Source organism: Lynx canadensis, chromosome D3 (genome assembly GCF_007474595.2).
Source record: "Lynx canadensis isolate LIC74 chromosome D3, mLynCan4.pri.v2, whole genome shotgun sequence".
Classification (NCBI taxonomy): domain Eukaryota; kingdom Metazoa; phylum Chordata; class Mammalia; order Carnivora; family Felidae; genus Lynx; species Lynx canadensis.
In genome coordinates, this window is record NC_044314.2 from 77,111,902 (window position 1) to 77,135,531 (window position 23,630).

Sequence of the window (23,630 nt, forward strand, 5' to 3'; positions counted from 1 at the left end):
AAAAAAAAAAAATCTAGGACTACTGACGACAAAGGCCACACCTCCCATCTGCCTCTCTGGCTGGCAGGAAAGGAAAAGAACTTGCATGTTGGTGAAGGAAGAAGCTAGCTGGGACAACAGTGAAATCTAGAGTAAAATTCAAGCTTTCCAAGATGTCCCGCAGGCTGTAAAATGCAGTTGCATCAGAGCATTATTTTTTTTGTTCAAATTATTTTAACTACTAGAATGCACAATTTTTTTAATGTGTAAATAAAAAGTTTTAAAACCTGAAAAAAATACACTGGATGAGATTAACAGCAATTAGACATTACAGAAGAAAAGATTAATAAACTTGAAGTTACAGTGACAGAAAATATCCAAAATGGAATAGAGAAAAGGGGGAAATTGTTTTTAATGGAAAGAGTGTCTTTGACCTATCATTGAACATCAAAGAAGAACCTCCAGTGGGCTAATATATGGGTAATTGGGGTCTCTACAAGAGAGAAGAAAGGGAAGGAAAGAAAAATACTTGAAGGGGCACCTGAGTGACTAAGTCAGCTAAGCATCTGACTTCGGCTCAGGTCATGATCTCACAGTTGGTGGGTTCTAGCCCCGCATCGGGCTCTCTGCTATCAGCACAGCCCGCTTCGGATCCTCTGTCCCCCTCACCCGCTCACACTCTACCTCTCTCTCTCTCAAAAATAAATAAACATTGGGGCGCCTGGGTGGCTCAGTCGGTTGAGCGTCCGACCTCAGCTCAGGTCACGATCTCGCGGTCCGTGAGTTCGAGCCCAGCATCCGGCTCTGGGCTGATGGCTCGGAGCCTGGAGCCTGCTTCCGATTCTGTGTCTCCCTCTCTCTCTGTCCCTCCCCCGTTCATGCTCTGTCTCTCTCTGTCTCAAAAATAAATAAATGTTAAATAAACAAACATTAAAAAAAAACACTTGAAGAATTAGTGGCCAAAATTTTTCCAAACTTGAAATAAACTATAACCCACTGCTCTAAGGAACTTAATAAACCCATAGTACAGGAAACATGAAGAAAACTACTCCAAGGCCCATCATAATCAAGTCACTCAAAACCAGTCATAAAAGAGAAAATCCAAAGGAGCCAGAGGTGGATGGCGGGGGGGTGGGAGTAGGCAGAAGAACACATTACACAGAGAGGAACAAAAATAAGGGTGAACACTGGATTTCTCACTGAGAATAATATAAATGAGAAGACAGTGGAACAACAGCTTTAAAGTACAGAAAGGAAAAACCGTCAACATAAAATTCTCCTGTTGACAAATTCTGTTGGCAAAAGTATCTTTCAAAAATTAAGGCAAAATAAAGCTGTTTTCGGATACCCCAAACCTGAAACATTTATCACCAACCACTTTCCATTATAAGAAGTGTGAAAGGAAGTACTTCAAACACATTAAAAATTCTACCAGCTGAAAGTCTGGATTTACACAAAAGGAATAAAGATCACCAGAAGTGGTAACAACATTGATAAGTATAAAATAATTTTTTCTTATTATTTAAAACTTTTTAGAATATAATTGACTATATAAACAAAATTAACAATATATTGTGGAATTTGTAGCATAACATGTAAAAGTAAAACGCATGGTAATAGTACAAAGATTGAGTAACAAATGTGAACTGTTGTCAGGTTTTTATACTGTACGTGAAGTACCATAATATAACTTGAAGGTACACTGTATTGGTTAAAGATGTTTAATATAAATGTTATAGCAACCACTAAAATAAAAGAACGAGTACAGATAATAAGACAACAAAAGCGATAAAATAGAATCATTAAAAATAGTGTATTAATCCAAAAGAAGTTAGATAAAGGAGAACAGCAAAAAATACAAATAGCAACATGATAGTCTCAAATCTAATCATAACAATAATCACGTAAAATGAAATTGGCCTAAACACTACAATCAGAAGGCAACAATTATCAGATTGAATTAAAATGCATGATCCAATTACATGGTGCTTACAAGAAGCAGATATGAAGCCAGAAAAAGATTTAACGTAAAAGGTTGGGGAAGGATATACCTTATAATCATCAAAAGAAAGCTAGAATAACTATATTAATACCAGACAAAAGCTGCTTTCAGAGCAAGGAATATTTACAGACAAGGCTATTTCATAATGATAAAGGGGTCAATTAAACAACAAGACGTAATAATCCTAAATGTTTATGCATCTCATAAAAGATCCTCAAAATACATGAAGCAAAAATTGATAGAACTTTAAGGAGAAATAAAACGGGTGCCTGAGTGGCTCACTTGGTTGAGTGTCCGACTTTGGCTTAGGTTGTGATCTCGCGGTTTGTGAGTTCAGCCCCCCACATTGGGTGCCCTTTTGTCAGCCTGTCAGCGCAGAGCCCACTTTGGATCGTCTCCTCCTCCCCCACTTGTGCTGTCCCCAAAATAAATGTTAAGAAATCCACAAGTGTAGCTGAAGATTTCAGTACCTCTCAGTATTCGATAAAACAAGTTGTCAGGAAATCAGTAAGGATATAGTGGCTTGAATAGTATTCTCCACCAACTTCACCTAATTGGCATTCATAGAACACTCCCTTCAACCGGAAAATATGCATTCTTCTCAAGTGCCCATGGAACATTTACCAGTTTAGAACATATCTGGGGACATAAAGTAAGTCTCAGTAAGTGGATACTAAGCATACAAAGTATGATCTCTGATCTCTGTTAATTAGCGGGGGGCTGCCATAACAAAATACTACAGGCTGGGTAGCTTAAACAACAGAAAATTATTTTTTTTTACAGTTCTGGAGGCTGGAAATCCAAGGTCAGGGTGCCAGCAGGATTGGGTTTTGGTGAGCACTCTTCCTGGCTTGCAGAAAGACCCCTTCTTGCTGTGTGGTCACATGGTCTTTCCTCAGTGTGTGCCCACTCAGCAGGCTCTCTGGTATTTCTTCTAAGAAGGATACTGATTCCGTCATGAGGGCCCCACCCTCATGACCACAACAGAATTACATCCCAAAGACCCAGTCGCCAAATACCATCATACTAGGTGTTAGGGCTTCAACAAATGAACTTTTGGGGGTTAGAGAATGACACATTCAGTCCCTAACAGATCACAGTTGAATCAGATTGGAAATCAATAGCAGAAAGATGTCTAGAAAATTCCCAGATATTTTAAAACAAAAATAACACTTCCATGCATCAAAAAAGAAGTCATGTAGAAAAAAGGAAAATATTGTGCATGAAAAGAAAGTGAAAAACACTAAATTTATGGAATTTTGCAAAAGCAGTACTCAGAGGAGTGATTACAGTTCTAAATGCCTGGATTAGAATAGAAGAAAAAGGTGTCAATGATCTAAACTTTAAACTTAATAAACTAGGTGGGGTGAGGGGGGGTGCAAATTGAAACCAATTTAGTAAATGGACAAAAGGTAAGAATGAAGATCAAAGCCAAAATAAGTGAATTATTTTCTCTAGGGGTAGAGAAAAATCAGTGAAACCAAAAGCTAATTTTTAAAGACCAATAGAAGTTGGTAAATCTCTAGCCAGGCTATGGGGCACCTGAGTGGCTCAGTCGGTTAAGCATCTAACTCTTGGTTTTTGGCTCAGGTCATGACCTCACAGTTTCATGAGTTCAAGCCCCGCATTGGGCTCTGCACTAATGGTGTGGAGCCTGCTTGGCATTCTCTCTCTCTCTCTCTCTCTCTCTCTCTCTGTCTCTCTCTCTCTGTACCCCTCCCTTATTCATGCTGTCTCTGTCTCTCTCAAAATAAACTTAAAAAAAAAAATTTTTTTTTTAACCCTAGTCAGACTAATCAGGAAAAAGAGAAAACCTAAAACCAGTATCAGGAATGAGAGAAGTGATGTTACTAGAACCTACAGGTATTGCAAAGGTAATAAGGGCCTACTATCAACAACTTAATGCCAGTAAATCTGACAGCTTAAATGAAATGGACCGATTCTTTGAAAGACACACCCTGCTAAAGCTCACTTAAGAAGAAATCGATAACCTGAATAGCCTCATATTTATTAAAGAAATTGAAAATTGTCAGACTGGCTTCCAAAGTATCTGCACCAATTTCCATTCCCACCAGTGATGTCTTTGCTGACACTTGGTTATTATCTGACTTTCTGCTTATAGCCATCGTCATGGGTATGAAGTGGTATCTTATTTTGCTTTGATTTGTATTTCCCTGATGACTAATGATGTGAAAAGTCTTTTCATGTGCTTATTGGCCATTTGCATAGCTTCTTTGGAGAAGTATTTATTCAGATCCTTTGTTTATTGTTTAATTGGGTTGTCTTTTTATTATTGAATTGTAGGAGTTCTTTATATGTTCTAAATACAAGGCCCTTAACAGACGTATAAGAGCAGATATTTTCTCCCATCCTTTGGGTTAGAGACTTTTTTGATAGTGTCCTTTGAAGCACAAGTTTTAAATTTTGATGAAGTCCAATTTATCAATTTTTTGCTTGTATCTTTGGCATCATGTGTAAGAATCTACTTCCCAATCCAAGATTACAAAGATTTATTCTTATGTTTCACCTAAGAATTTTATAGTTTTAGCCCCCAAATAATTTATTTTATTTTATTTTATTTTTTTTAATTTTTTTTTCAACGTTTATTTATTTTTGGGACAGAGAGAGACAGAGCATGAACGGGGGAGGGGCAGAGAGAGAGGGAGACACAGAATCGGAAACAGGCTCCAGGCTCTGAGCCGTCAGCCCAGAGCCCGACGCGGGGCTCGAACTCACGGACCGCGAGATCGTGACCTGGCTGAAGTCGGACACTTAACCGACTGCGCCACCCAGGCGCCCCATAGCCCCCAAATAATTTAAATTACTTAAAATTAAATGTAGAATTCAGTTCCTGTTGCACTCCCACGTATTCAGTGTTCATGTGGCTAATGTCTACCCAGTTCAGATACAGAACATTTCCATCATTGCAGGAAGTTCTTTAGGGCACAAACACCTTAGAGTAACATAGTAGTTGAAGATGAGCTAAGGACTTAAATAGTTTACAAAAAAGGAAAAAATGAGTGAGCTCACATACACAAAATTGTTTAGTAGTTAAAGAACGCTAACTTAAGAGATTGCATTGTTCATTCCCCAGCTGGACAATGACCACTTCCTTCATGTCTTGACATGGAAATCATGCCAGTGTTGACTCCCCAGCCCACCCTATTTAAAATTTCAAATCTAGTCTTTTCATTTCCTGCATGTTCTCATTAGCTGTTACCATTAATATCCATTTAACTTACTTTTCTTGTTTATTGTTGGCATCCCCCCTCTGTGAATGTACAATCCATGAAAACTTGTCTTATGCACTATTTATCATCCCTCCACTGCCTAGAGCAGTCCTATATATAGCAGAAATTCAAGTGTATGCTGTTGTTAAATGAAAGCTGACAAGGTATAGAGAAGATGCTTTCATACACTGCTAGAGAGAGCAAATTGGTATAACTTTGTTGGAAGCAGTTGTGTAGTATGTTAAAGTCTCAAAATTGTGCTTGCCCTTTGACCCAACATTTCTCTTTCTAGGTATTTATCATAAGTAGGTAATTAAGGATGTGCACGGAGATGTGTCTGGAAGATCAGCCACGGTGGAATGCTTTTAATCTTCAGTCAGGAGAACTCTTGAACTGACATATTGGAAGGGATGTAGATGGTTTTTCCAAAATGTACCAACAAGAACTGTTTTGCAGAGTTGTTCAAAAGAGACCTTCCTATCTTCCCTGATGCCTTCCATGTTAAAATATTATCTCGTAACAGACTTTTCTGACCTCATTTCTTAAGCAAAATTAAAACTTGCCTATACATTTTTCCACAGGTCCCTTAATATGGACTTTGAAAATCAAGATAAGGAGAAAGACAATAGCAGTTCTACTGGGTCTTTCAATGGCAACAGCACCAATAATAGTAAGGCCTTTTATGTCAATTAACTTTCATACATGCACTGGGCTTAATTTGATTGTTTCTATAACCCAAGTTAATTTACTGGGGTTAAGGATTTGTTTGGTGTAATAATAAAATCTAATCTGTATGGTAGAATTTGTAAAAATGCTTACATTCTGAATCTGAACTACAGATTTCTTGTGTACTTTGTGTACTGCTTTTAACTCATGCCTGAAAGCTTACTGCTGAGATTCTTTATTTTCTTAAAAATAAGTAGGAAAATAGGTATCCACCTGCTTAAGACTTCATTTAAATCCTTTGGTGAGGTTGATAGTTTTGTATGTGTTGATCATAAATTCACTCAGTGGTTCTTGAAGATAGTTACTTCTGAAGTACTTGTAAAGCTAAGTATTGTGGCAACCTGATAATAAAGCTTGCTTTATAAAAAATAGAAGTGTGCTATATGGCAAATGTTTAGCAGCATTGTTTATTATGGCCCAAAAGTAGAAACAGCTCAAAGATCAATAAAGTAGTGGGTGGATAAAGTATCCACACGAAGGAATACTGTTGAGCGTTAACAAGAATGAGGTGCTGGTAGATGCCACGGCATGGATGCCCTTCAAGACATTATGAAAGGAGCCGTACAGGAAAGGCTGCGTATTGTGTGAGTCCACGGGTATGAAATTTCCAAAAAGGCAAATATGGAGAGACAGAAAGTAGATTTGTAGTTATGTGGCAAGTACTGTACAGTGAAGATGGATGAATATATATAAGTTGTGCCTCAGTAGAGTTATATAAAATTGGTGACGTTTATTATAAAGAGAACTGAATTATAAATAAAGAGACTTGATTTGTTAAGAGCTTGATGCTGGGTTCCTATCATGCACTTTATTAGATGTGTATTTTTTAGATATTCTATTATATATATATATATATATATTTTTTTTTTTTTTTTTAATGTTTATTTACTTTTGAGAGAGAAAGAAAGAACACAAGTAGGGGAGGGGCAGAGAGAGAGGGAGACAGAATCCAAAGGAGGCTCCAGGCTCTGGGCTGTCAGCACAGAGCCCGACGCGGGGCTCGAACCCATGAACTGTGAGATCATAACCTGAGCTGAAGTTGGATCCTTTACCAACTGAGCCACCGAGGTGCCCCTGGATATTCTGTTACATATTTTGAAAGCTGCAGAAGTACAAGAGATTGCACCCAAGCTGTCACATAGGCATTGTGGCCAAAGTACTTTCTCAAGTGTTAATAAAGTACTGAGACGGAGATAGCAAATACCACTTCCTGTCCCTAGAGCAGGTACTTCCTCTCACAGACCCTTACCATAGCCTTAGAATACTTCTGAATCAGCATCTACTATCAGTAGATCAGAATACACACTAGAGATGAAGTGATTTTGACATCCATGTACAAAGAGAGTAAAGAGGCAAGTCAGGGTGAGCCACAGAGGGCCAATTTAATAAGGGACTTCCTCCCAGACAAGGTGAGTGTGACTTGAAATTTGAAACTGTGAACTTGGATTGCTGGAGAAGAAGGCATTCTGGGTGGGAAGAGCATGTAATAGGCACAGGGGAGAGAATGAGCATGACTGACAGGACAGATTAAAGTCACCACCTAAGGGGGTGGAAATACTAAGGATCTAATATAAAACTAGAATGCTGATGGAGAATTTTAGAAGTTAACTTGTTAAGAGATCACTTTCAGTTTCTCTAGTTACTACCCCATCAGCCAAATCACACTTGCCCAGTTTTCACCCAGTTAAATGCGTTTGTTGTCCCTAGCAGTGTAAAGTAGGCATTATAAATCTAGTAAGTAGAATCACTGAAACATAATGAGGCTTTTCTTAGGACACAGATCCTTATATGAGGTAAAAGACCATACCACCAACTTACTAGGAATCAGGTAAAACCCAGTGTCAATATCTAATTTTCAGGTTAAATTATTACAAAGCACTTCTATCAACATTTTAAGCCAAATCACCTTATACAATTGAAACTCCTTTATAAGTCCTGTGTTACATAGCATATATGCAAATGATGTACTTAAATCAGATTATAAATCCATTGTACATTCCATCACAGAAACCTAAGAGAAATCGATACTGTGTGTCTAAGTATAATTTTATCCTCAAATAAATAAATCCTCAGTCCATACAGTGAAAGGGTATCTGGTTATGTCAGTTTTCTATTTCTCATTACCAGCATCTGAACTGAATTATAAATAAAGAGACTTGATTTGTTAAGAGCTTGATGCTGGGTTCCTGTCATGCACTTTATCAGATGTGTATTTTTTAGATATTCTATTAGATATATATGTATTTTAATGTTTATTTACTTTTGAGAGAGAAAGAGAGAACACAAGGGAGGGGCAGAGAGAGAGGGAGACACAGAATCCAAAGGAGGCTCCAGGCTCTGGGCTGTCAGCACAGAGCCCGTCATGGGGCTCGAACCCATGAGCTGTCAGATCATAACCTGCTTTAAATAATCATTTTTGTTTTGTTTTGTTTTAAACATCACAAATAAGATTTTTTATTTATCACCATTAAATGCCTGAATTTTAAACAGATTCTCGGACTGGTGGCTCATATCCATCAGTTCATTCAACTTTAGCACCGGTCTCATCCCCAGTAGCTTTTCCAGAACTACAACCTTCGCCATGAAGCTCCGTGAGCTTTCCCAATTCAAACTTGGGCTTCTTCAGCATTTTTAATTTTCTAACGAAGACATCATGGAGTGGATAAATAGACTGGCAAGCCTTCTCTACATCTTTTCGATGCTGTCTGGCATCAATTTATTGACGCACTTCTTTCAAGTCATTTGTCTGCACCTCTAGGGTCATGATTTCCATCATCTTTTTCCGAATTTGGCAGACCTGGTGGTCCTGAGTATAAGAGGTCTTCTGAATCTGATCGTTGTGTTTTTTAGTAAAACCAACACAAAAAAGACGAAGCAAACACCCATCAGTGGTCTTGACATCAACGTGAGCTTCAATCATGTCTGCCATTTTTTGACCATGGAGCACATTTTGTCCCGGGTAAGATCCATGCCATGAAAATTAGGCAGTTTTTGCCCTGAACATCTTCAGTAATTAGCTTGAATTTCTTAAATGCATCTTCATCATGCTGATCAACAAGGCTTACTTCAAACACAGGACCCTGGAGGCCATCAGATGTGATTTTGGTTCCTTGAGTTCTCATGACTAGTGTTTTTCTCATATTTCTTATATTAAACATTGCTGGTGCTTTTACATCGTACCACTCTTTCTTTGAAAATGGATCAGCCACTCTCGGCTCCCTTTTTGCCACCTTTCTTAAGGCGCTTGTTCTTGCCTACCACCATGGCGCTGCTCAGGGAGCCAAATGGCTAAATAGTCATTGTCTTAAATCTGTCTCCTGTGTTACACTAAATTATCCTCACAGATGTATTTCCTCAGTGCCTCTTCTGGGCCATGGATACCAAAAAGGGATAGATGAGGAGAGAATGCCTTCCACTTCCACATAATCAGAAAAAAACATAAAGAAATGGCTGTTGCTGCAGGGAAGGCCAGCACTTGATCATGGAGCACGACATCATTCCAGATTGAAGGGATGGCATGGAAAACATGGTACATTTATCAAACTCAAGGAAATAACAGCCAGAAAGATAAACAGAGAAATACAAGAGATTGTGTAGGCACCAAAGAGATTGAAGTCCTGAATGATAACAATTAAGGGGAAGTTCTCAGGAAAGGAAGGTATGAATTTAGTGTTCAGATTTTGACAAAAGTGTTCTGAACTGATTGAAGGAAAAAGTGTAGATAGATGAGGTGGTTTTTAAAGGTTGCAGAATTAAAAATAAATAAGTGTTGTGGTTGCTTACTCCCAAAATAAGTAAGAATCAAGGAATTTGAAAAAGACAGGAAAATGAGTGATGTACAGCTACATAAAATAGCATGGATGTTGCTCACAATGTTGGGCAAAAGTAGCCAGATGCAAAAAAAAAAAAAAAAAAAAAAAAATCCTAGTAATTCAAGGCATGTAATAAGTTCAAAAACAAGCAAAATAAATATTAGTATTTTAGGATGCATGCTTGGGTGGAAAACATATCAGAGCAGAGAAGGAAGTATAAAAACCAGGGTAGTAGTTCCCTCTGGGAGGAAGAGTAGTGACTGGGAGGCACAAGAAAGACTTCTGGGCTTGGCAAGCTTGACCTGGGTGGTATTAGCCATTTGATGATTGACTGAACTCTGCATTTTTGTTTTATGTACTTTGCTGTATGTGTGTTATGTTTTGCAATAAAAAGAGTTCGAAAGTGGGGAGGAGGGAGTGCCCTCCAGGGCCTCTCTAATTCTCCCTAACCTTGTTCTAAATCCTGTTTCATCCCTACATCTGCTCCAAGAAACCTAGGTAGATACTTTTTCCCCTGGCGCACCAGTCCTACATTGAATCGGTGTTAGGTGGGTTGAAAAGGACAACTCCCAACCTCACCCCCATTATCTGACATCTTGAAGGCCTTTCTTTACCAGGCTACCCATGTAATATATCTGAAGATTGTGCAGGTTTTTCAGTCCCTCGTGTTACCTACTGTGTAATACAGTAAATAGCCAAAACATGCTTCTCTCACGGAGGTGCTAAATCATTAACTTTCTTAATGATTGTCAATAATACATTGGTGTATTGTTCAGTATCTATTTCATGACCATGTATTTAGCCTGTAGCCTTGTTCACTGAAAGCTAAAAATAATTTCTCTGTACATATTTTTTTCTGTCACCATGCCTATTTCTTTTGTTTTGAGACTGCCCTCTATCTCTTTGTGCTCCAGCAGCTTCTTGCCTTTGTCCTAAAGCGTCTTATCTCTAGGGTCCGCCGTGAAGAGAAAACCATGCCTATTTCTTATGATAATTTTGGCTTTAAAGGTAATGCCCACTGCATTTGAGTAACTCCTCCTAATTTTGAGGAGTGACTGACAGGACAGATTAAAGTCACCACCTAAGAGGGAGGAAATACCAAGGATCTAATATAAAGCTAGAATACTGACAGAGAATTTTATTTTGTTTTGTTTTGAAGTCACTGAAATTTCTAATTAATTAGCTCCATCTCCCTCAGGACTATTATCTCCAGACCTTTAGGAAGTACAATATTGAAATTTTGTATTTTTTTGGGAAGCATATTGTCAGCAACTAAAGGAACTTCACTTTACCCTGTGACATTGCTGTTTGGTAAACTCCCTTAGGCATTCTTCTATAGAACTAATGGAAGCAGTGTCTTAATACCTCTTGCTTTAAAATCTGTGCTTTCAAAAAACAAAAATCTATGCATTCTTATCTAATATTCTAGAAAGGCTCTTTGTATTCAGCTTTGCATTTTAATTGCAGACTAAACTGATAAAATTTAGATTTATTATAAACACATACTTCTCATATACCTGACTTACTAAACAGTTTTTGTTTTCGCCAGCCATTTAATTTTTATGCATGCTGTCAGTGCAGAGCCATTGAGAAACCATTATTTTCTGTTGTGAAAGGCACCTGAAATCTGTAGTTTCCTCTAGTAGTTCTTTGAACTAGTGTAGAGCACTCAGATAAAAAACTAGGTGAAATTCAGTTAGAGATTTCATAGAGTTTTACTTTGTAAATGTCCATAAGACACTTTAAGTAAGATACCCCCCCCCCCCACACACACACACGATCAAGGGGCCAGGAAGACAAGTTTGACTGCACTTCTGGCCAGCTGTCTTCTGAAGAACATCTCTATTTGTCTTGACACGTAGCCACTCCTCCTAAATTGAAATGCCCTATTCCTAAGTGAATTATTTGACTCATGTATCTAGCCAGTAGGAAGCAATTGTGTTTTGTAGAAATATTTAATAGTTTATTTAACTAAAATCCCTAAATAGCTTTCTTGGGACAGGTAAATTCATATATCAAAGAACCATTTTTAAATATTGGTTGATAATTACAACCCTTTGTGCCTAGTTATGTTAATCCTGGTCACATTATATTTTATTCATTGCCTTAATTTAATGGAGAGAGATGTTTACTTACAATTTTTTTTTTTTTTAATGTTTATTCTTGAGAGAGACAGACGCGCAATCTGGGAAGGGGCAGAGAGAGGTGGGGGGAGGGACACACAGAATCTGAAACAGACTCTGAGCACTGAGCTGTCAGCACAGAGCCTGATGTGGGGCTCAGACTCATGAACCATGAGATCGTGACCTGAGCAGAAGTCGGACACTTAACCAACTGAGCCACCTAGGCGTCCCTAGTATTTCTTTATAATAGCTCATATGAACATTTTTTTTTTTTTACTCCACTCAAGAACCTTATATCTCAGCAGTGTTAATTTGGAAGTAGCACACAAGATTAGTAATTTTTTTTCTTTTCATTCAGTAGTTACCAGATTGTGCCGTGTTTCTCTTCTCTACCAAATACTTAGTGTTCCTCAACTCTATATGCAAAATAAAATTTTGTGGAGAGTTTTCAGCTGGGCCTAATAACACCCAGAAATTTCAGTTTAATTGTTCTGGGGTTGTGCCTGGGCATGTAATTTTTAAAGCTCTCCAGATGATTCTAATGATTAACCAAGAATCCTATATCCCAAGTAATTATTTTCCCCCATTTAGCTCCTGTTTGGTCCTTACGATGTTCCCACAGAATAATCTTTCTGATTTTTGATTTTCAGATGTCTTGTTCCCTCCACTCTTATGCTCCACTGAGAGTCAGTTCTCAGCAACAGTGGGGAAGAGTGAACATGAGTAAATCTGTAGATAATGAGAAAGGATTTTAGTCAGTGGCTTTAAACTACCTTTTACCAAACCTGTACATGAGATTACAGATGTACTCAGATTGACTAATCTTTTTACTACCTGTTGATGTTCTTAGTTTTTTTTTTCCCTCCTTTCGTCTTTCTACCCCCCCATCTCCCTCCCCCTCTTCTTCCTATTTCTTCCTTCCTTCAGCCTGTCAACCAGATTGTTAGCACCAGGAGATAGTAGTTCAGTTCAACAAGTATTTGAGTACCTGCTATAACGAATGCACCATGAGGAGAGCAAGGACCTCATAATTTCAGTGGGAAGGAAAGAATCAGAGGTCCTAGATAATCTATATCTTATATACTAACTCCTAGAACTGTCTGTACTTTTTTTTTTTTAGTTTATTTATTTATTTTGAGAGAGGGAGAATCCCAAGCAGACTTGGCACTGTCAGCACAGAGCCCCACTTGGGCTCGATCTCACCAACTGTGAGATCATGACCTGAGCTGAAATCAGAGTCAGAAGCTTAACCAACTGAGCCACCCTGGCGCTCCATAGACTGTCTGCATTTTAATGGGTTAATGTCTCTGGAGTACATGGGCACAGTACTTATCATATAAGTCATTAATATGTCCCTTATTCTCTTTCAGGTATCCAAACTATTGACTCTACCCAGGCCCTATTCCTTCCAATTGGAGCATCTGTCTCTCTCCTAGTAATGTTCTTCTTCTTTGACTCAGTTCAAGTAGTTTTTACAATATGTACAGCAGGTAAATAAGTTTCTCTGTTCTTTTTTCTTTTAAGTTTATTTATTTTTGAGAGAGAGAGAGCATGCACACACCAGTGAGAGAGAGGGAGAGGAGAATCCCAAGCAGGTTTTCTACCGTATCAGTGCAGAGCCCAACAACTTGGGGCTCAATCTCACAAACCATGAGATCATGACCTGAGCTGAAATCAAGAGTCATATGCTTAATCAGCTGAGCCACCTGGGTGTCCCATGTTTCTCTATTCTTGAACATTAACCTAAAAGGAAATTTTTTTCACTTCTTTTTTTTTTTTTTTTAAAGTTTATTTATTTTTGAGAAAGAGGCAGAGTGCAAGTTGGGGAGGGGCAAAGAGAGGGGGAGACACAGAACCCGAAACAGGCTCCAGGCTCTGAGCTGTCAGCACAGAGCCCAACACATGGCTCGAACTCAAGAATTGTGAGATCATGACCTGAGCCAAGTTGGACATTTAACCAACTGAGCCACCCAGGCACCTCTCACGTCTTTTTTTTCTTTTGAAAGGAAACCAAGGTAAGTTTCCTGGAACCAAGGTTCCACTGAGACTCGAACCCAGGATCTTCTGTGTACTTCTTTTTAATCATCATTCAAAACTTAAGACCTATACAACCTGCCATGCAAGTTTTTTTCCATAAGTCTGGCTTTTCTTCCCCATCTTCTCCTTGAACCATTGGATACCCGTATCATCAGTTCAGGACTGTCAGCACAGTCTGAACAAAAGGCCAGGGGTTTGAAAACTTGTGAGCTTTATGACACCAGAACAGGACCACTTTGACTCCTTGTCTGGAGTCAAAGTGTCCAGAAGGTCCAGTGTGGCGAAGAGGTCATTGGCAACCCCCACCAATGTTTCTGTAGACAGACGCATTGGTAACTAATCAGAGTAATTTGACTGTCAACCCTCTGATCAGTTTTCAAGTCAAGAGATGATGGAAATGTATAGAACATCAACAAAATGCCAGACATGTTAGATCATCCCCTGGCTCGCCATTTATCTTTCCGTGTTAAGATAGAAAAGAATGAGAAAACCTGTCTATGCTTCCCATTCCTTCAAACCAGGTACTGTTTGTTTTTCAAGACTTTATTTGTACAGTGCTAAAGGAAGATATTTTTCTTCTGTAGTTAATTAATTGTATCTACTTATTGAGAAGAGTATCCTGGTCAGTGTTTCCATAAGTCCTGCCATTTTTCTTATAGGTGTTGAAAATAAACAACAAAACTTAACCATATATTTTCTTTCTCTAGTTCTTGCCACAATAGCTTTTGCTTTCCTCCTTCTCCCGATGTGCCAGTATTTAACAAGACCCTGTTCACCTCAGAACAAGTAAGGACTTGGGATTTTTCTCTAAATTTTAAATGTTTTTATGTCGCACTTGATAACATTGTTAGGAGTCTAAATTTCTGGTATGGACCAGAGCACACAAATGCTAGAAGACTGGGAAGGGAGACGTTTGATCTTTAAGACTGGAAGGTAGTACTTCCTTTTGCACCTTTTCATAGGAGAGGAAATATACACAAATCTTAGGAAGTCGGAGTCGTTGAAACATGCTTCCTGCTCAGATTATTGAAAGATGAGCAGTTTCATTTTGAAGCAATGCTTTTGTCTCTTGACTAGTGAGTTAATGGGATGTGATCAACTCAGACATTCTTTGCCTTTTGTCTTTGGTGACCAAGAATATATACTAACCACTTGGGTTTAAACCCAGTGTGCACACCTTTCACATCTCAACTCCTAAAGCCATTGCTTCATGGACACCAAGTGCTGTGTTAATAGAGATCCCATATGAACGTAAGGAAACCAGTCACTAGGAGCAGCTGATTTTCCCAGGAATTCGTGATAACCAGATAGAGTTGTTACCATTTTATAAATATGTATTCATCATCACCCAGTGGATTGAACTATTGACCTTCTTGATTTTGCTTTCCTCATAAAAACAGAATTACCCTATAGTGTACTTCATTCTCCTAAGATTGGTATTGTCACTTTAAATTGTAAACATCCATGTTGATAATTCGGGACAACAACTACAATATCAGAGGGCTGCAGAAGGATCATTAATGCCTTTGCATTTCCTGTAGCCTACTCCAAAGAGGTTTGGGTGTTTTCAATTTCTGGGAGTCTAGGTATTGCCTGCTATTCTAATCTGGCCCTGATGAACTCTGATCGTGAAGAACCAAGGGAGAGTTTGATTATTGAATATAATGTATCAGCTGTTAGTCCAATAAATATCATGTGTTTTCCAGGATTTCCTTTGGTTGCTGTGGGCGTTTTACTGCTGCTGAATTATTGTCATTCTCTCTGTCTGTCATGCTCGTCCTTATCTGGGTTCTCACTGGCCATTGGCTTCTCATGGATGGTGAGTAACATGTGACAAGTTGAAGTGTTAATACAGTTTATAGTTAAATTTGTCCTCCCTTCCTCTGCTTTTTGTGTTTTAGTAATATTTCCTCTGATTACCATGAGTATTAGGTGTCCAAAGGTGGTGGTGTTACATATTGTTGAGTTATTATTTTTACCCACATTCTCAAGATATTTTTAAAAATTTTTTTTTTTTTCAACGTTTATATAATTATTTTTGGGACAGAGAGAGACAGAGCATGAACGGGGGAGGGGCAGAGAGAGAGGGAAACACAGAATCGGAAGCAGGCTCCAGGCTCTGAGCCATCAGCCCAGAGCCTGACGCGGGGCTCGAACTCGCGGAGCGCGAGATCGTGACCTGGCTGAAGTCGGACGCTTAACCGACTGCGCCACCCAGGCGCCCCTCAAGATATTTTTAATAATACAGCTTTTTGAGGTATAGTCCACATTTTTACCTACTTGAAGTGGCTTTTAGTATATTCAGAGAGTAAAATCGTAACATTATATGACCTATGTGTCTGCCTTCTTTCACTTAGCATGATGTTTCCAAGGTTCTTATTCATGTTGTAACCTGAATCAGTATTTCATTTCTTTTTATGGCCAAACACTCTTCAGTTGTATAGATATGCCAATTTTATTTATCTATTCATCAGTTTCCACTTTTTTAGCTATTATGAGTAATACTAGTATGAACATTCATATGTAATTTTTTGTCTATAGACTATGTATTTTCTTACGTAAATGGAATACTGTAATATAAAATACATATGTGGAATATATGCCATATATGTATTATATACAATAGACTCTTTTATGTAATGATACAAATACATGTCTGTATCATTACATAAAGATGTATCCTATCCTTTTTAATAATTCCAGAGTATTCCATTGTATGTTGTTTATTGCTGGGCCCTTAGATTGATTTTAATCTTCTCTTATAAATAATCCTGAGGTAAACACTCTTGTTCCACCTCATGGTACACATGTCAGATTACTTAATAAGATTATTTTTCTATGGATGAGTTCCTAGATATTAAATTCCTAGATTAAAGGGTTTTTGTAGTAAAAAGTTTTTTTATCTGTTATTATACTGCCTTTCAGAAAGGCTGTGGCAGTTTATACTCCTGTCCATAGCATGTGAGGATTTCCCTTCATTGGTGATGATAATGATGAAATAATAATGGCAGTATTATTCAGCTAACATTTATTGAGTGCTTCTTACGCATTGGGTGCTTTCCTGGGTGTTTGCGTGGATTATCTCATTTAATCCTGGAAAGTCTTTGAAGTAGGTACTGTTATTGTTCCATTTTATAGACAAGGAAACGAAGTTCAGAGAAGTCACTTACCCAGTCACAGAACTCCTGTGTATACTTGATACTTCTCAAAATATCTTGGAAGGACATTTCCAAAAATCCCCCCTTACTCTTTTCTCTCCCCTAAGACGTTTTTCATTTTTCTTAAAGACCATGTAAGCACCTCCATCTCCTTGCTCATTCAGTCCTGACTCCTGTTCTCACAGTTCATTTTCCTGATCTCAAGAAACTTTAACCATTGCTCTGCCCCACAAAGTCTGTTCACTTTCTCCTTTCCTCTGGTGTTTCAGAAGGGAAGGAAGTTAAAATACAAAAGATGATTTTATACTGTTTGTAGTACTATCTAAAGAATTTTTAAAGGAGGAATTTAAAAATCAGAGATTATGGGTATGGATTGCACTTACTCCCATTATCCATTCCAAGCAACTACAAGGCTAATCAAGACCTTGGAAACAGAGCTCTTTGGAAGCAACTGCCAGGTCTGAGAGGCTCCTCTCCACTAAGGCACTGGTCCCTGCAGCTCTGAGGATGGCTTAACTGTGGAACTGTCATTCAGTGTTGCCTAAGCACAGAGCCAGCGAGAGTGATGCTCACTGTCCATGCCTCAAGTTCAGGAGTAGCTCACACTTGTATCGCAATATTTTGCTCATGGTCAAATCAGATAGAACTTGACAAAAAGGATTTTAAACTTTGTGTGCACGTGTGATCCAGAATTAGTAATATAATCTTGATAAGGAGGAAATTTTAAACCTTGAGGAAAATTAAAATCTTATTCTTTTGTTTCAAGGGTTTTTTTTTTCTGTCTTGTACCAGTTCAAGAATTTGAAATTTATGTGTGCCAAGTTAACTAGTGAAAAACTCTAAGAAACTGAGTATTGTAAGGAAACAAGCTATAGAGTGGATTGAGAGCTCTGTAAAGCTATAGGTAAATGGCACATGTGATTTTAATCGTAGGTGATAATTATAGAGAAGCGCTTTTTATTTTTTTTTTTTAATTTTTTTTTTCAGCGTTTATTTATTTTTGGGACAGAGAGAGACAGAGCATGAACGGGGGAGGGGCAGAGAGAGAGAGGGAGACACAGAATCGGAAACAGGATCCAGGCTCTGAGCCATCAGCCCAGAGCCTGACGCGGGGCTCGAACTCACGGACCGCGAGATCGTGACCTGGCTGAAGTCGGACGCTTAACCGACTGCGCCACCCAGGCGCCCCGAGAAGCGCTTTTTAAATTGTAAATCATGCAGAGATACCCAGTATACTTCTTCAGCAAAAAATATTTTTAAAAACAATAAGAATAAGAAACAACATATAAATAACAATAAGAAACAACAATAAAATTATGGTGATGGAGAACAGACAAGTGGTTGTGTGGGGGAGAGGGTGTGACTATAGCTCAAGGATTTTATTGGGGTGATACAAGTATTCTACACACTGAGGGTGGTGGTGGCTATATAAGTCTACGCCTGTGTTAAAATTCACTGAATTACCTCTAAATAAAAACTATCAATATTACTGTTTGTTAATCTTCAAATGTTACACATATTCATAAAATATTTAATACTTAAATATTACATAAAATATGTATAACTTTATAAATACATAATTTGTTTGTATATAATTGTTGTCATAGTTGTTGTTCATCACTTTTATTGAGTGCCTACCATATACCAAGCTCTTGAGACCCAAAAGTAGTTCCTGGAGCACCTGGATGGCTCAGTTGGTTAAGCACCTGACTCTTGATTTCAGCTCAGGTCATGATCTCATGGTTTGTGGAACGAGCCCTGCATCTGGCTCTGCGCTCACAGTGCAGAGCCTGCTTGAAACTGACTCCCCTCTCCCCTCTCCCCCTCCTGCCCCCACTCCTGCTTGCACATGCTCTCTCGCTCAAAATAAATAAATGAACTTTAAGAAAAAGTTCCATGAGGTTGCAGACCACATTACCCCTTAGATTTATTTAGAGGCCTTTAATGAGTCAGAATGGAAAACAGTGTCAAAATCTGCCTGACCATGTGATAATTCATATTTGCTGATTTCTGACCGGTTTGGTCTCTTATTTTAGCATCTTAAATTGCCTTATAAAAAAACATTTCTGTGATCATTTGCTTTGGAATGTATATAAGCATCCTGAAGTGCAGTGTTTAGGTTGTTTGTTTGTTTGTTTGTTTGTTTGTTTTTGAGAGAGAGAGAAGGAGAGGGAGAATCTTAAACAGGTTCCATGTGTGTGTTCTATCTCAGGACCAACCGTGAGATCATGATCTGAGCCAAAATCAAGAGTTGGACGCTTAGCCGACTGAGCCACCCAGGCGCCCCAGTGTTTAGGATTTTTAAGTAGTTACCAGAACTATTAAATTTCCCAAATCTAGTATCAGTGCTTGCAGTATTCTTATGGATTGGTGCTTGATACTTCAGTGCTTGTGGAGGTTGATAAAGAATAAGTTCAGAAAAAGAAGTTACATCTGAAATCACATAAATTGCTTGCCCGGCTTATTGTAGAAGAGTAAATGCCTATTTTTATATACTAGGTATTAAGAGTATTGATGAAGTAGCAAGTGTGTGTGTTTGACTTTTCCTGAGATTAAGTCTTGATTTCTGCAGAAGAATGACTTGTTAACCTGAAAAGCATGTAGGTGATTTTGAAAGAGTTTCATAGAGCCTAATCTCTTTTTAAATCTGTTACAGAAAATTAGGGAGTCTTAATCATGATAATGACTGGAGTAGAGATAGTAAGTATTAGTCCACATCAATCTCATAGCTGCTTTTATGATTACATCCTTCAGTCTCACCTAAACCAGTGCTTCCTGATGAGAAAGCAGGCAGCACAGACATTTCTCCTCTACTACTTTTGAACAAAAACTATTTAGAAATGCTCGTTAGCTGGTTAATACCTAAACCAGATTATTTCAGTCCATATAAAATGACTTTTAGCTATATATTCTGAAGAGAAACTGTTTTATGCTAATGTCCTTAAATGAAAGAGTCCACTTCTGTAAACACCAATCCATAAGAATACTGCAAGCATAATGATTCTCCCTGTACAAATATTATGTGAAATGAGATGATAAAAAGCTTCAGGTGCCACTGCTTTAACTAGAGTAATATAGGGCAGTCATCACCTGAATCATCACCACATTGATTCATCTCAACACTGGAAAACCCAAAGTCCTTCTGATGACAAATGGTATGTAAATTACCTTGAAGTCTTGGGGCACCTGGGTGACTCAGTCGGTTAAGCGTCAGACTTCAGCAGGTCATGATCTCAGCAGGTCATGATCTCATGGTCCAATCCATGGGTTCGATCCCCACGTCGGGCTCTGTGCTGACAGAGCCTGGAGCCTGCTTCAGATTCTGTGTGTCCCTCTCTGTCTGCCCCTCCCCTGTTTATGCTCGTTTGCGCAATCTCTCTCTCTCTCTCTCTCTCTCTCTCTCTCAAAAATAAACATTAAAAAAAATTACCTGAAGTCTGTCAGCCCCCTCTGTGGTCTGAGGTTCTCTGTAATCCCACTAACTTTTGGTGACTCTGCTTTCGTGGAGCCCTTTATTCGTGTGTCCAGACACACATGATACTATTTATAGGTTTTGCTAAGGGTTTTAAATTTACCAAGCTGCTGACCCAAAAAGGGATACCTCTCAAAACAGCAAGCAATGTTCTTTATACTCTCTTGTCTACTCTTCCCAGGCATTGCATAGAAGAGAAAAATACCTATTTTCTAGTAGTATGTCACTAAAAAAGAAGAAGTTGGCATGATAGAAGGTGACATTCTTTTCAAGATACGCTGATTTACACAGCCATCTGAAACACATACTTGAGAACAAGTTAGCAGAATTTTCTTCATTGTACCTTTACAGGCAGGGGCAGGGGCCGGGGCCAGGCTTACTAGACTCGCTGACAGCAGAATGGGGTAAACAGTTGTCTGTAAGATAGCTGCAGAGTACATTTCACTGCAACATTTCTTCTAGACTGTGGAGCCGATAGAAAGCTGCCCATAAGAGGCACCTTTATTTTCCCGGTGACCCATCAGAAATACATTTCCATCATGAAATTCACCTGATAGCTAAAATTCTGAGTGTCCAGTGAGGTTCCCCAAACCCTAATCAACCCTAACATGTAGACGTTTCCATCACCTTTTGTCATTATTGATATTCCCCAATATTTACTTACCCAGGAGTCTCTTTTCCCTGCCAGTTTGCACTGGTTGAACTTCCCGTGACCAAGAGTAGAATTTTCCCCACCCCCAAAAAAAGAACTTTTGAGCTTTTTAAAAATTTATTTTGATGATAGTTTTTAATATTTATTTTTTAGAGAGCGGGGGTGGGGCAGAGAGAGAGAAACAGGATATGAATTGGGCTCCGCACTGATAGCAGAGCCCGACACAGGGACAAAAAACTCACCAACCATGAAATCATGGCCGGAGCCAAAATCAAGAATCAACCGCCTAACCAACTGAGCCACCCAGGCGCCCCCAGTTTATATATTTTTGAGAGAGAGAGAGAAGGCGCGCGTGCTCACCCCTGCGAGTGAGAGCAGAGAGACTGGGAGAGAGAGAATCCCAAGCCCACGGGGCTCGAACCCACGAACCGTGAGATCACAACCTGAACCGAAACCAAGAGTTGGATGCTCAACCGACTTAGCCACGCAGGCGCCCCTGAGCTTTTCTTACAATTACTGTTTCTCAGATTCTAGTGTTTGATGTTTGTTTTCTGCTGTTACAGAAAATGTAGCTTTCTAGCCATGGTCTTTAATGTTTTGAAATAGGTTCTTCTCTGACATGGAAATTATCTTTACAGACTTCTCTGCACAATCAGAAATCATCTTGTAGGCAGTGATAATTTGGTAGTAGAAATTTTTTGAATGAATGTTTCTCAGTTAAAGCCTGTTCTTTGAAGTTAATTTAAAGTGAAGACAATTATAAATGTGGTTGTTTTAGGGCAAGGCATGAAGTATGGTTTTTAAAAAAATTTTTTTTTAATGTTTATTTTTGAGAGAGAAAGAGACAAGAGTGTGAGCTGGGGGAGGGGCAAAGAGAGAAGGAGACACAGAATCTGAAACAGGCTCCAGGCTCTGAGCTGTCAGCACAGAGCCCGATGCGGGGTTTGAACCCATGAACCGTGAGATCATGACCTGAGCCAAAGTCAGACGCTCAACCGACTGAGCCACCCAGGTGCCCTGGCATGAAGTGTGTTTTCAGGATTTTATATACTAAGAAGCGTTAATAGTAAGAAGACGTTTCAGTGTGTTCTTGAACTAAATCTAGAGTTTTATCTACTTTCAGTTTCATCTGGCAAATTAACCTTTTAAATTTGGGAAATCTTGAGAGAATTTGACCAATAGGTGGTATCATGCATTAGCTAAAAGCTGATGAATCTTGTGCACACACATTTACTGTTCAGGGATCGTTAAACCAGGTTCACAGTGTGGATCCACTGACCAGCTCAGGGACTAGAAGAGTCTTGAACAGATGTCTAGTTCAGCCCCCTCATCTAATACACTTGCTGCTAATCTGTGATTAGAAAATGTTCAGTGCCAAAAATCTAGCAATTGATTTGTTTTCTTGTTTTAAAATGCTAGACGCGGGGCGCCTGGGTGGCGCAGTCGGTTGGGCGTCCGACTTCAGCCAGGTCACGATCTCGCGGTCCGGGAGTTCGAGCCCCGCGTCGGGCTCTGGGCTGATGGCTCAGAGCCTGGAGCCTGTTTCCGATTCTGTGTCTCCCTCTCTCTCTGCCCCTCCCCCGTTCATGCTCTGTCTCTCTCTGTCCCCAAAATAAATAAGCGTTGAAAAAAAAAATTTTAAAATGCTAGACGCTGGTACTTAGTCCACATAGGGCTTAGCTATCTACAGATCCTTTATCTTAGAACTGAGCACTGCTTAAGAATTTACAGGTTGCATGTTGCTTTTCAAGAACATTTTGGCTTGGTTTGGTGTCATTGTCTTTGTCCCTGACCCTACTGGTTGTGGAAGACAAAGCGACGCAAAGATTATATCGATACTAAGTTGAAAGTAATTCTAGACAAGTGGCTAAGATTAATAATTTACTACTCTTAACGTTTTTGGTTAATTTTAAATGTAAATTAACCCAAAGTGAAGATGGTTGGTAAAGCCATTTGGGAGAGTCTTGAGTCTCTCAAGCAGCATGGAATGAGGGAAAGTTATCACTTCTCTTAATTTTGGCTTGGAAAAGTGCTAAGGAGGAGGTAAGATTATGAAGAGTTACTTGAATGAAAATGGAGAAAAAGAGAGGCAAACTAGAATACTTGAGGGTATGTTCCTATGATGGGACAGATTGTGGCAGTGTTCTTTTGGGGGTAGGAGTGATACTCGTTATCTGAAACAGTCAGAAGGGATGCATTCTGCTTCAAATGTGGAACTCACAGCACAGCTGGCGACGCTTGGTTGGCGTGACTGGGAAGAGGGTATTGCTCAGCTTAACTGGGGAGGAGTAGGAACAAAGGAAGACAGACTCTGGGGACACGCCATCCCGTGAGTTGTGCCCAATGCTGTGGGACTTATAATTAGACTTGATCCATCAGAGTAGGGAGCCTAGTGACTGTAAGGCAGGAAATGATGCAAAGTGAATTGTTTACAGTGGC

General features: G+C 39.1%; 1 protein-coding gene, 1 long non-coding RNA gene and 1 pseudogene across 4 annotated transcripts in view; 1 reads left to right on the plus strand and 2 right to left on the minus strand.

The window, feature by feature from the left end:
* The window catches only part of SPPL3 (signal peptide peptidase like 3), a 136,514-nt gene that overhangs the window by 105,807 nt on the left and 7,077 nt on the right, over window positions 1–23,630 (plus strand). For 2 of the 3 annotated variants that reach the window (XM_030292343.2, XM_030292344.1), the window contains exons 3-6: window positions 5,793–5,881; window positions 13,243–13,362; window positions 14,617–14,695; window positions 15,616–15,728. In XM_030292343.2, coding sequence (XP_030148203.1) covers window positions 5,793–5,881; window positions 13,243–13,362; window positions 14,617–14,695; window positions 15,616–15,728 — 401 coding nt within the window. Of the gene's footprint in view, window positions 1–5,792; window positions 5,882–9,143; window positions 9,596–13,242; window positions 13,363–14,616; window positions 14,696–15,615; window positions 15,729–23,630 lie in introns of those variants that run through there. The other variant, XM_030292345.1, reaches the window with a different exon arrangement.
* Window positions 56–18,789, minus strand: LOC115498729. The gene is made up of 3 exons (XR_003963930.1): window positions 18,779–18,789; window positions 16,178–16,185; window positions 56–108 (listed from the first exon to the last, which is right to left on the minus strand). It is a non-coding gene; the product is annotated as an uncharacterized LOC115498729 (long non-coding RNA).
* Window positions 8,367–9,201, minus strand: LOC115498727 (annotated as a pseudogene).